Raw genomic sequence first — 13,888 nt, forward strand, 5'->3', positions numbered from 1 at the left:
TCCAGTTTCTCTTTAACATGACAAGCTGCAATTCTTTGTCTTACTTTGTGTGTGTGTGTATGTGTATATATATATATATATATATATATATATATATATATATATATATATATATATTGTGTGTATATGTGTGTGTGTGTATATATATATATATATATATATATATATATATATATATATATATATATAAACCAAAGAAATGGCACACTTTGTATCAGGCAACATTGCACCACCTTGCTGTGTATAGCTTGTTTGCATATGATATCACGTCACTGGAGAAGAACCCTGTATTTTTGTCAAATGTATACTCAAGCACAGCAAAATTCCCCCTCTGCATTTAACCCATCTGAAGCAGTGAACACACACACAACAGTGGGCAGCTGTGTTAGGGCACCCAGGGAGCAGTTGGAGGTAGGGTACTTTGCCCAAGGGCATTTCAGCCATGATCCAGAGGGAGGGGAAAATGCTGTTCATTCACTCATCTCTCCTCATATTTTTCCTGTAAGCCCCAGGAATCAAACTAACGACCCTTTGGGTCCAAGGCTGCAGCTCAAACCTTCAGGCCACAGCTGCCCTGCTGTAAGTATGGGTCAGGAAGTGATTTTTTGATACATAAGAAGCACTATAACAAACTCTCAATGCCAAAAGTTTGCGTCATTTACGGTTTCTCAAATTGATCAAACTGAGAAACCACAAAGAGCCTATACTGTGAGTTCTGATTTATACAGTTCTCTTGTAATATCTTTTAATTGAACAGTAAGCGCTTTCCTCCATCTCATCCATTTGGCTTTTAACTTCCTGCCCCCCCTCTGGATTTCACGTCATCAAAATCACTTGAGTGCAAGCAGTCTTTAATATGGTAGAATGGTCTAATGGGGAAGTGATGGTCTAAGGTCTAAAGCAGGGGTGTCCAAACTGGGTATGAGCCAAGTCAGGTGTGCTGCTGCATAGCTGGAATGAAAACCTGCAGCCACACGGCCCTTTATGGATCAGTTTGGACACCCCTGGTCTAAAGAGAAACCATGACCTGGTGGTTACAGAGGCAGCTTTGGGACCAAAAGGTCACCAGTTCAATTCCCTGAACTAGCAGGAATGGCTGAAGTACCCTTGATCACTTAACCCCAGGCTGCTCTGGGTATGTTGTATGTCACTCTGGATAAGCATGTCTGCTAAATGCCTGTAATGTAATGGTCTATTTAACAATTATTCCATGAAATTTAGTCGTACATGAGCTGATGGCCAACAAGGCCAAACTGGCTATAAGCCATGTATGATGAGATTGAGTGGAATAGCTGTTTTATTGTATCCACATTCACTGGATTCTGAGAAGTAGAGCATTCTTATTTTTTGTGAGTTTGATCAATAAAAACTGTCTGTCAAAATCATTTCTACTTAGAATGCAAATAAACTGGCAAAATGACGGTAGCAATTTGTGAAAAATGCAATAACAATCCATCCATTATCTGTAACTGCTTATCCTGTGCAGGGTCACAGGCAAGCTGGAGCCTATCCCAGGTGACTATGGGTGAGAGGCAGGGTACACCCTGGACAAGTCGCCAGATCATCACAGGGCTGACACATAGAGACACACAACCATTCACACTTACAGTCAATTTAGAGCCACCATTTAGCCTAACCTGCATGTCTTTGGACTGTAGGGGAAACCAGAGCACCTGGAGGAAACCCATGCAGACAGGGGGAGAACATGCAAACTCCACACAGAAAAGCCCTCATCAGCTGCTGGGCTCAAACTGAGGACCTTCTTGCTGTAAGGTGACAGTGCTAACCACTACACCACCATGCCACCTGCAATTGTAACCCATTTAGTCAAATATTAAGCTCATTATGTACAGTAACATTTCAGCTATTTCAAGCTGCTTATGCCTGAACTCTCTGCCGAGAAGATGACCTTCAGCCTTAGTTGATGTTGACTTGTTTTTTTATTTAACTGTTGATGTTGAAGTTAAATAGACTTCCTATAATAACTACAATAATGCTGGATTGTGATTTCTGACTAACCTATTGAATCTTAAATTGAAAATGAGTATATCCATTGCTACTTAACATCTTGTGCTTCTTACATACAAATTCATGTTGAGGCCCTGGAGAAAGGTCAGCTCTTTTTATGACTCCATCATAAAATATTGCATGCAAGTTTACTGAAGCATTTTTACATACAAGATGTTACCCATGCAGTCTTCAGTGGAAAATAATTCAAATCCATATCCAACTTACTCAGCCAATTTGCTATCCAAATCATTCTACATCACAGCAGCTATCTGTGATGTTCTGTTTTTTACCGTACAGCGCTATAAGAGATAAAAATCTGCAGAGCGTGATGCAGTGTTCTGTGTAACTGACCTCATCACTTTCATGCTGACCTGGAAATGATATAGTACTTGACTTATTTCTCACCATCAGTGCAGAAGGGGTGCATTATGAATAATAACTGACTAACGAATCAAAAATGAGATGCTACAATGAAGTAACGCACAAATAATGGATGCTGAGTTTCTATTGAGTTTGTTTGTTTGTTTGTTTGTTTCCACAATAGAAGTACAGCCTGAAAGTAAAGCCATCTAGTTCATTCTGGTGCTGGTTTGTACTTCGTACTTTGTGTGTAGTATAATGTATTTATTATATTGTGTTGCACTGAAACTGTAATCATTTTGCTGCTGTTTAATGCTTTAAAGTGACAGCCATCATTGTAAGATTATACTGTAGATTGGAGTATATATTTAATATTTCCTTCATATCTATTTATTTGTATTCCATTCTAATCAAGGATCTTTTTTTTTTTTAGAATAATAGGATTTTCTTTGTCAGGTTTTATAGCAGGGGTTCTCAAACTTTTTTGGGCCGGGGACCCCAATGGAGCAGAAATTTTCCCAAGGACCCCCTCATAATCGCACCACAAATTTAACCATATAGGCTTATAAATATTTGTCCTGTTACATACAGTTATTACCACATTGTTTTAAATAGTCATTTTAATGCATTTAGCAAATAAAATATATATATATATATATATATATATATATATATATATATATATATATGTTGGAACAATATACCGTGGAACAAATAGAATTCCATTTTAGTTTAGTATTGATTATTGACATATTGATGGGATTACATTTTAGAACTCATCAGAATAGATAACAGACTGACAAAAAACACTCAATGCATTCAGAGGTAACTGATCTCATGGTGTAAAATGAATGGCAATATACTAACCATCAAAAAACAATGAAAAAGCTCTGATGCAGGAACAGGCATCAAACTGCAGTAAGAGAATCAAACTGCTCAAAATATTTCATGCATTACAACTAAAAATGTTATGATTAACCATTTTCAGTGGTGGGGGTGGGGGCAGCTGGAGAGTGAGCAAGTGAGATTGACAACAGTAGATAACTTTTTTAATACTATGAAAATATCTGATTAACCATATTGTTGGTGGTTTTGGGTGGGGGGTGGGGGTCAGGGGGAATGCATCATCATCATCATCATCATCAATGAGATGGGTGTGCCTGTCTTTCACTACACAGTTTGTCCAGTCTTGGTGTGATGGATGATAGACAGACTCTAAGATCACTCTCCACATGGAGACGAGCTCTGTACTTGGTCTTCATTGCAGTCAAAGTAGAGAAAGATGACTCGCATAAGTAGGTAGTAGGAAAAGGGAGCAATATCTGCATAGCATGTGCTGTGAGTTCAGGATACTCAAATGCTAGTGAGGGCCAAAACTCTGCATGGCTCACCTGCTGGAATCTGGCCTTCAATGTCCGATCGCAAGATAAGTCCACCAACTCCTCCTCTGCTTTGCCTGTAAGGCTGTATGTAGCTGCTGGAGCAAAGGGATCTCGCACCCAGTCCCAGGCATCAGTGTTTACATCTGAGAAATATGAGGTGAAGTGCTTGCTGAGAGCAGTGAGGTGAGAGGTGGCTACCTCTTTCACGACAGTCACAGGCAGGTTGTTTGCGAGCAGAAATTCTGTGAGCTGCGGGAACATGTCTGTCACTCCATCTTGTAGCCGTCTTTGCCACAGCTCTGCTTTCCTCATGAAGGCGGTGAGTTTGTCGCTTACTTCAAGGATGGAGGCATAGCGTCCTTGAATGGAGAGGTTAAGGCTATTGAGGGCGTTGAAAACATCCACCAGATAGGCCAACTTAGCAACGTACACAGGATCAGAGAAAAACTCTGCGATGTCGGGCTTTTCCGTTCGCATAAACTCCGACATTTCGGCGCGTAACTCAAACACCCGCTGAAGTACCTTTCCGCGAGAGAGCCACCTCACTTCGGAATGATAAAGCAGTGTGTCGTGGCCTGCGTCCATCTCCCGACAAAGTTGCCCAAACAAACGTGTCTGCAGTGCCCTTGACTTAACAAAATTAACTGCAGCCACAGCTTTATTCAGCACCAAGTGCAAGTCAGGTTCAATGGCTTTGGAGGCGAGCGCTTGCCGATGAAGCATACAGTGCACAGACTTGACATTTGGGTTGACAGCCTTTATGCGAGCGACAACACCACTCTTTCGGCCAGTCATCACTGCCGCTCCATCTGTGCACACGGCGACACATTTACCCCAGCTCAGCCCAGCTTCATTAATAAATTCATCCAGGAGCCTGAATATCTCCTCTCCTGTTGCCCTACCTGGGACCGCTTTGCAGAACAAAAAGTCCTCTAAAATTGTTTCTCCCCATGGATAGCGGACAAGAGCGATGAGCTGAGCTGCACTAGCTATGTCAGTAGACTCGTCCAGCTGAATAGAATATTGACCACTGCAGCGAAGTCTACCTAGAAGTTGTGACAAGATGTCATCAGAGAGATCATCAATCCTTCGCCTTACGGTGTCGTTGGAGAGTGGTACCGTTTTCAATTTGTTAGCTGCCTCTGTTCCGATCATAACCTCGCACATATCCACTGCTGATGGAAGGATCAGCTCTTCTGCTATGGTATGAGCCTTCTTACACTTAGCTATACGCTGGGCTACCAAATAAGAAGCTTTCTGCGCCCTCTCTGATGTAGTTGCCAGCTTGGTTAGTCTTGTTCGCTGAGAGAAATATTCCTCACCTTTTCTGTGAAAGAACTCTTTTGGTTTGTTGATGTATTCCGGATGTTTTGTTAACAGATGCCGCTTTAGCTTGGCTGGCTTCATAGCCTCATTAGCTAGCACCTGGAGACAGTTCACACACATTGGCTTTCCTCCGCTGCTTTCAATGAAGCCAAATTCTATATAAGTCTCGTCATATTTTCTTACTTTGCTTGGTTTGGGAGTGTTGTTACTCGTCTGTTTCAAAAATCTATCCATTTTCTTTTTTCTAACTCTGATTGCTGCCTTTCAATCAGCTCACCAAGCTATCCTAGCTATGTTATGCGAGCGGGAATAAAGAGAATAATGTGATTGGGCGAATACTGTAGCATTTTACCTACGGAGCCCCTCTGGTGACATGGGTGAAAAAAAATATTCCGTGGCCACGCGTTAATAACGCGTGGGAACGAGATCCTATTCCGTGGCCACGACTTGTTTAATGCATGGGAACGAGATGATTATTAGGTGGCCACGAATTAATAACGCGTGGCCACGAGAAGTGCTCGTCATTTCATCACTGAGACTGTTGACTTTCTGGCATCAGTAGCTTCAGCCGCAAATATGGACAAGTTTGATCTGATTTCGTTTTATTTTAACCTAGGAATGAATTATAATGATATCCTTAAATCACTTGCAGTTAGACATGGAGTAATTCTGAGCAAGAGACACTTAATTCGGCTGCTAACTGCAAGTGATTTAAGGATATCATTATAATTCATTCCTAGATTAAAATAAAACGAAATCAGATCAAACTTGTCCATATTTGCGGCTGAAGCTACTGATGCCAGAAAGTCAACAGTCTCAGTGATGAAATGACGAGCACTTCTCGTGGCCACGCGTTATTAATTCGTGGCCACCTAATAATCATCTCGTTCCCACGCATTAAACAAGTCGTGGCCACGGAATAGGATCTCGTTCCCACGCGTTATTAACTCGTGGCCACGGAATATTTTTTTTTCACCCATGTCACCAGAGGGGCTCCGTTTTTTCTCCACATAAGGGAAGTTTATTATTTTGTAGCAAATTTTTTCACGGACCCCCTGGCAACGCGCCACGGACCCCCAGGGGTCCGCGGACCCCACTTTGAGAACCACTGTTTTATAGTATACATTTAAGATTTAAGTTATCATTTGTATTTAAGATTATAGATAAGTATATGGGCGACACGGTGGTGTAGTGGTTAGCGCTGTTGCCTCACAGCAAGAAGGTCCGGGTTTGAGCCCCATGGCCGACGAGGGCCTTTCTGTGCGGAGTTTGCATGTTCTCCCCGTGTTCATGTGGGTTTCCTCAGGGTGCTCCAGTTTCCCCCACAGTCCAAAGACATGCAGGTTAGGTTAACTGGTGACTCTAAATTGACCATAGGTGTGAATGTGAGTGTGAATGGTTGTGTGTCTATGTGTCAGCCCTGTGATGACCTGGCGACTTGTCCAGGGTGTACCAAGCCTTTCGCCCATAGTCAGCTGGGATAGGCTCCAGCTTGCCTGCGACCCTGTAGAACAGGATAAAGTGGCTAGAGATAATGAGATGAGAAGTATATATTTCAGATTTTATTTTTTTATTTATTTATTTATTTATTTATTTATAGCTAGTCTCCCCAATTAGTAGGCTACTTGTGGCCAGCTATAAGTTTGACACTTTAATAAAGTTGTTGATTGATTAATTGATTGATAATATTATTTGACCAGACAACTTAAAAAGCATTTGTGCAAAACATGCAACCTATTTTGATTATACTCATACATGTTCCATACAGGTGGCACGGTGGTGTAGTGGTTAGCACTGTTGCCTCACAGCAAGAAGGTTCTGGGTTCAAGTCCAGTGGCTAATGGGGGCCTTTCTGTGTGGAGTTTGCATGTTCTGTCTGTGTGGGTTTGCTCCAGTTTCCTCCAAAGACATGCAGGTTAGGCTAATTGGTGGCTTTAAATTGGCCATAGATGTGAGCATGAATGGTTGTGTGTCTCTGTGTCAGCCCTGTGATGATTGGATGACTTGTCCAGGGTGTACTCTGCCTCTTGCCCATAGTCACCTGGGATTGGCTCCAGTTTACCTGCAACCCTACACAGGATATATGGTAATGGATGGATGTTCCATACAGGCATCTCATCTTATTATCTCTAGCCAATTTATCCTGTTCTACAGGGTCGCAGGCAAGCTGGAGCCTATCCCAGCTGACTACGGGCGAAAGGCAGGGTACACTCTGGACAAGTCGCCAGGTCATCACAGGGCTGACACATAGACACAGACAACCATTCACATTCACACCTACGGTCAATTTAGAGTCACCAGTTAACCTAACCTGCATGTCTTTGCACTGTGTGGGAAACCGGAGCACCCGGAGGAAACCCATGTGGACACTGGGAGAACATGCAAACTCCGCATAGAAAGGCCCTTGCCGGCCACGGGGCTCAAACTCGGACCTTCTTGCTGTGAGGTGACAGCACTAACCACTACACCACTGTGCTGCCCATACAGGCATCTCTTTAACAGTTATTCCATGTAATCGAGTCAGACATGATCTGATACCTGATGAGGCACAGAGTGCCAAGTTGGCTATAAGTCATAGATGATGAGATTGAGTGGAATAACTGTTTTATTCTATCCACATTCACTAGATTTTGAGAAACAGAGCATTTTTTTTCAAATTCGATAAAATGCTATAATAATTCTTGAAAAATAAAAGAAGATACAGTCTTAGCATCAAATATTTTATTCTGTATTTTGTTGTGCTTTTTTTGGGGGCGGGAGGGGTGGTTGTTTTCCAGTAGAGTTTTTATTTCGTCCGCGGTTGGTTCAGCAAGATGCTCCACCATTTTGTTTTTCTCTACTCACGGTACATGAGCTGATAGCCTCGTACTAGAATAGCCAATCAGATTGCACGATTGCTCATATCCAGTGAATGGGGATTGAAATTTTTTTTTTTAAAAAGTGATACTACATATTGGTAAGGTTCTGTCCAGGTCTACAGTGTGCTGAGCTGGTTAAAAGAAGAAAAAACAATGCTTGACATAATCATTACGTCAGTAAATCAGTTGAGAACGCTCTGACTACAAACATGGTCACCTTGAACTACATTTCCCAAGATTCACAGCACCCTCTGTCTCCCGATTATTGAATCCAGCAAACACTCATTTTCCTAATCCCCGCTTTTCCTGCTTAAGCCTCTCTCAGACATCACTTCAGTATGAAGTATCATTATGTTCTATTCAGTACATACCAATCCTTGTTTTCTCTGACTGCTTCTGAATTTCAGACTCTTTGCTACTCTTTCACATTTTTGCCCTTTGTCTTCTCCTTTCAACATTGTTCGCCGATTGCCTGACCCTCTCTAGTTACCGACCATGATTCCAGTCTCTCGTTTTGGCTTTGCTGACAGTTTGCTTCATGCCTTCATCTGCACATACCGTACATCCATAAGTGCCTGCATTCTGACAGGATACTTTGCCACCATGGATGTAGTGGAAGAAGCTAAACAAATTGCACTTAATGCCCAGGGACACCTTCTGGGAGAACATCAGCAGATGCTACACATGATGAGATGCTACCTCAACACATGAATGGCGCAACTAGCCTCTGTGATGTCGCAGGCCCTCCTAGAGTGTCCCGAGTCTCCTCCGAACCCCACATTGCAACTTCCTGCTCTGGAAAGATTAGCTGGATAGCCTAGCCTGATTACATGCCAACGCATGTAAGGGTTTTTTGCTGCAATGGTCCATGTATTTCACTACTATGCCTAACCTGTCTGAAGAGCATAAAATTGTGAAGTTCCTCTTTTTTCTCACTGGTAAAGCATTCCAATGGGCCAGTGCCATTTGGCTCCTGGGAGGTGAGCAAACCAAATCTTATGAGCAGTTCCTTGCTCAATTCAAGAAGGTATTCGACCATGAACCAGATGGAATTGAAGTAAGGGAGAGTCTTCTCACCATTTCACAAGGTTCCCATAGTGTGGCTGAGTATGCCCTGGACTTCAGGACACTGGTAGCAGCCAGTGGGTGGAATGATCCTGCTTTGAAGGCAGTTTTTTGCCAAGGCCTGCGTCCCAAGATTCTGAGCAAGCTTGCCTGCCGAGACGAACAGTGTACTCTGGACTCACTCATTGACCTAGACATTTGCTTAGATCATCTGTTGATGCACCATCCCTCCATTCAGGAAAGTGCTAAACTGGTTCAGTCATCAGAAGGCAGTTCACCCATGGAGGTGTCACGTACCTGGTTAACACATTCAGAACATCTTAGGAGAAAGCAGAAGGGCCTGTGCTTTTACCGCAGGAGTGCCAAGCACCAGCTCAACCAATGTCCCATCCGTCTATCTCGTGCAGCTCTCACAGAAGGTCCAGCACATATCGTGAGTCCAACATGAACTTTCAATTCTAAATCGTTTAAGGTTCTTGTGCTGTTAAAGTTGGCAAACTCCACACATATCCTCTCTGCTTTCATCAATTCAGGGGCCGAGGGGAATTTTGTCAGCAACTCAGTCACTCAGAGGTTCAACCTTTCAATAACCCATCTCCAAAGTGCACTCAGCATTCGAGCCCTCGAGGGATGACCCATAGGAGGTCTTGTCACTAGCACCACCCCCTTTACATCCAGGTGGGGGCACTGCATTCAGAATTCATCTCCTGCTACATCACCTCCACAGAAAACCATGATATTATCCTCAGCTACCCTTGGCTTCAACTTCACAACCCCTTGATCTCCTGGCAACATAAGGACATACTCCACTGGTCACCTGCCTGCTTCCAGGGTTTGTATCACTCGACCTCAAGACAATATCTCATCTACCTCTGTGGAAAGTCTACAACCAGATTCCCTTGACAATGTCCCTGAATGTTATCTGGACCTCAAGGAGATATTTAGCAAGGGAAAGGCCTGTGGGTTACCACCTCATCAACCATATGACTGCGCAATAGACTTACTGCCAGGTATGGCACCACCATGTGGGCGTATCTATCCACTCTCCCAGAAGGAGAATGCAGCTATGGAGGAATATATTCAGGAAGCCCTCAAGCAAGGCTACATCTGCCCTTCCAGATCTCCAGCTTCATTGGGCTTCTTCATTGTGGAAAAATGGGGTGGCGGCCTCCGGCCATGCATTGACTACAGGGGACTAAATCAGGTGTCCGTGAAGTACCCATATCCACTTCCCCTGCTCCTGGCAGCCTTGGAGCAACTCAGGTCAGCTAAGATCTTTTCCAAGCTCAACTTACGCAGTGTTTACAACCTCATAAGAATCAAGGAGGGCGATGAGTGGGAAAACCACCTTCAGCACTACCGCTGGCCATTTTGAGTACCGGGTAATGCCGTATGGCCTTTCTTCAGTGCCTAGTGTGTTCCAGTGTCTAATCAATGACGTGTTACAGGACATGCTAGGCAAATACACCATCGCATATATTGATGACATCCTCATCTACTCCCCAGACAAAGCAACCCACAAGGATCACATTAGAACCACTTGTTGAAGAACCACCTTTACGTCAAGGTGGAAAAATGTGAGTTCCATCAGAAACATATCCTAAGAAGGAGATATGTCATCAGTGCTGGAGGGGTTAGCATGGACTCATCCAAGGTCTCAGCAGTCACCTCTTGGCCCATTCCCATGTCCATCAAGGACCTCCAATGTTTCCTGGGTTTCGCAAACTATCACCATTTCATTAGGGGTTTCAGCACGATTGCCGCTCCCTTGACAGCTCTGCTCAAGAAGCAACCCAAACAACTCCAGTGGAACCCCACAGCAGAAGAAGCCTTCAGCCATCTAAAGCAAGATTTCACCTCCACTCCAGTGTTACAGCACCCCGACCCATCTAAGCCCTTCATTCTTGAAGTAGACACATCTGATACCAGAGTAGGGGCCATTTTATCACAATGTTTTGGGGAGAAACTGAAACCTCTTCCTGTCACCTTCTTTTCCAGGAAACTCTCATCTGCAGAGAGAAATTATGATGTGGGGAACAGAGAGCTGCTTGCCATAAAACTAGCCCTCAAGGAGTGGCAACACTGGTTAGAGGGAGCCACACATCCATTTCTCATTCTCACAGATCACAAGAACCTTGAGTATCTCTGGAAAGCAAAGAGGTTAAACCCTCACCAGGCCAGGTGGGATCTCTTCTTTACATGTTTTGACTTCACCTATCATTCCATCCAGGCTCCAAGAACACCAAAGCCAATGCATTATCTTGAGTCTTTGCACCACCTCATCAAGACTCAGTCACACACTCAATTCTTCCACAGCAATGCTTTGTACAGTCAATGACCTGGGACCTCAATAAGGAAATAAGGGACTCACAACCTCAGACCCAACCTCATAATCTTCCACCAGGATTGCTATATGTACTAAAGCACCTTAGAGGCAGACTCATCACTTGGACTCATACAGCTCCTGCCACTGGACACCCCAGCAGTCAACATACTTATCAGTTGTTGAGAAACAAGTATTGGTGGGAGAGCATGCTCACAAATATCAACCACTTCATCGCCTCTTGCTCTATTTGTGCCCAAACCAAAGTTCCAAGAACCCTACCAGCAGGCAAGCTCTGTCCCTTCCCTGTACCTCAAAGACCCTGGTCCCACATAGCCATTGATTTCATCACTGACCTCACTCCCTCTCAAAGAAATACCACAATAATGGTAACTATCAACCGCTTCTCCAAAGCCCTTAAACTCATCCTGCTACCTGGCATCCCTACAGCATCCCAAATGGCAAAACTACTGTTTCAGCAAATCTTCAGAAATTATGGCATCCCTGAAGATATTGTCAGCAACCGGGGCCCTCAGTTCATCTCACACTTTTGGACATGCTTCATGGAAAGACTGGGGGTATCAGTGAGTCTCATGTCCAAGTATCATCCCCAGTTTAATGGCCAAGTAGAAAGAGCGAATCAAGAAATTGGCTGCTTCTTAAGGATATTCTGCATGCACAACCAGGGGGACTGGGTATGCTTCCTCTCATGGGACAAGTATGCACAGAATTCCCTGAAACACTCTGCAACTCAGTTGACAGCATTTCAGTGCATACTCGGCTACCAGTCACCGTGGTTCCCCTGGGATGATGCGCCCAGCCAAATACAAGCAGTCGAAGGTTGGTTTTCATGCAGCCAGACAATATGGGAGGAGGTCCACCAGCGTCTAGAAACCATCAATGCCCGATATAAGGGGTATGCCGACAAATATCGAGCAAACAATCCAGACTTTTCCCTGGGTGACAGAGTATGGGTGACAACAAGAAACCTAAGAGAACCCAACACCTGTAAGAAGCTCCAGCTATAATATATGGGAACATTCAAGGTCATCTGTCACATAAACAAGGTCTCTTACTGTCTGGAACTCCCCCCTCACAGCAGGTTAGCACCCACCTTTCATGTCTCAAGTCTCAAGCCTGCCATTCCAGGGCTCCTTGCTGAGAGTGCACCGGTCCGGGAGCACCCAGCTCTTGACATAGAGGGTGAACCCATCTACCAGGTAAATAAAATCCTCAACTCTAGATGAAGAGAAGGACAAATCAAGTACCTGGAAGATTGGGAGGGCTACAGCCCTGAGGAACAGAGCTGGGTTGCAGCCAAGGACATTCTAGACCCACTCCTCAAGCAAGAATTCCACATTCTACATCCCGACAAGCCAGCACCCAGAGGTAGGGGCGGCCCAGGAAGAATGTAGCTCCCAGAGGGAGCTCCTCGGGGGGTCTGTCAGTAAATTGGCTGAGAACTCTCTGACTACAAACATGGACACCTCAAACTACGTTTTCCAAGATTCACAGCGCCCTCTGTCTCCCAATTATTGAATCCAGCAGACACTCATTTTCCTAATCCCCGCTCTCCCAACTTAAGCCTCTCTCAGACACCACTTCAGTGCAAAGTATCATTCTGCTCTATTCAGTACATACCAAGCCTTGTTTTCTCTGACTGCTTCTTGCTTTCACGTTTTCGCCCTTTGTCTTCTCCTTTTAAAGTTGTTCACGAATCACCTGACTCTTGCTAGTTACCAACCATGATTCCAGTCTCTCGTTTTGGCTTTGTTGACAGTTTGCTTCACACCTTCATATGCACATACATCCGTAAGTGCCTGCATTCTGACACCTTAATCTGATTTATAAGGTTATCATTCTTTGTGTTCAAACACTTCAGTCTAATCCTTCATAATATCAAAAATGTCATTGTGTAAAGAGGCTGAACTGTTCAACCAAGATTGAAAATGTACATAAAGTCCAAAGTGAGCAGTGCTGGAAATACTTGCACTCCAAAATAAGATAATTTTGTCTGTGTAGGACTTTTGTCATCTTACATATAATAATAATAATAATAATAATAATAATAATAGGGCAGCACGGTGGTGTAGTGGTTAGCGCTGTCGCCTCACAGCAAGAAGGTCCGGGTTCGAGCCCCGGGGCCGGCGAGGGCCTTTCTGTGTGGAGTTTGCATGTTCTCCCCGTGTCCGCGTGGGTTTCCTCCGGGTGCTCCGGTTTCCCCCACAGTCCAAAGACATGCAGGTTAGGTTAACTGGTGACTCTAGATTGACCATAGGTGTGAGTGGTTGTCTGTGTCTGTGTGTCAGCCCTGTGATGACCTGACGACTTGTCCAGGGTGTCCCCCGCCTTTCGCCCGTAGTCAGCTGGGATGGGCTCCAGCTTGCCTGCAACCCTGTAGAAGGATAAAGCGGCTAGAGATAATGAGATGAGATGAGATAATAATAATACACATCTGCTTATAGAAGAATATGTATTTAGAATTATGTTTTATATCATGGAGACTTTTCTCCATCCATCTGAGGGACTTCACTGAGCCATGTGAATGGAGGAAATTTCCTGAC

At 44.0% G+C, this 13,888-nt stretch overlaps 1 protein-coding gene across 1 annotated transcript in view; it reads right to left on the reverse strand.

The window, feature by feature from the left end:
• The window catches only part of LOC132870626 (zinc finger MYM-type protein 6-like), a 63,189-nt gene extending 58,030 nt beyond the window's left edge, over positions 1-5,159 (reverse strand). Inside the window, exon 1 of the mRNA XM_060904366.1 lies at positions 3,762-5,159. Coding sequence (XP_060760349.1) covers positions 3,762-5,159 — 1,398 coding nt within the window. The remainder of the gene's footprint in view (positions 1-3,761) is intronic.
• Between the last annotated feature and the right edge of the window lie 8,729 nt (positions 5,160-13,888).

Source organism: Neoarius graeffei, chromosome 2, assembly GCF_027579695.1.
Source record: "Neoarius graeffei isolate fNeoGra1 chromosome 2, fNeoGra1.pri, whole genome shotgun sequence".
NCBI classification, from domain to species: Eukaryota; Metazoa; Chordata; class Actinopteri; order Siluriformes; family Ariidae; genus Neoarius; species Neoarius graeffei.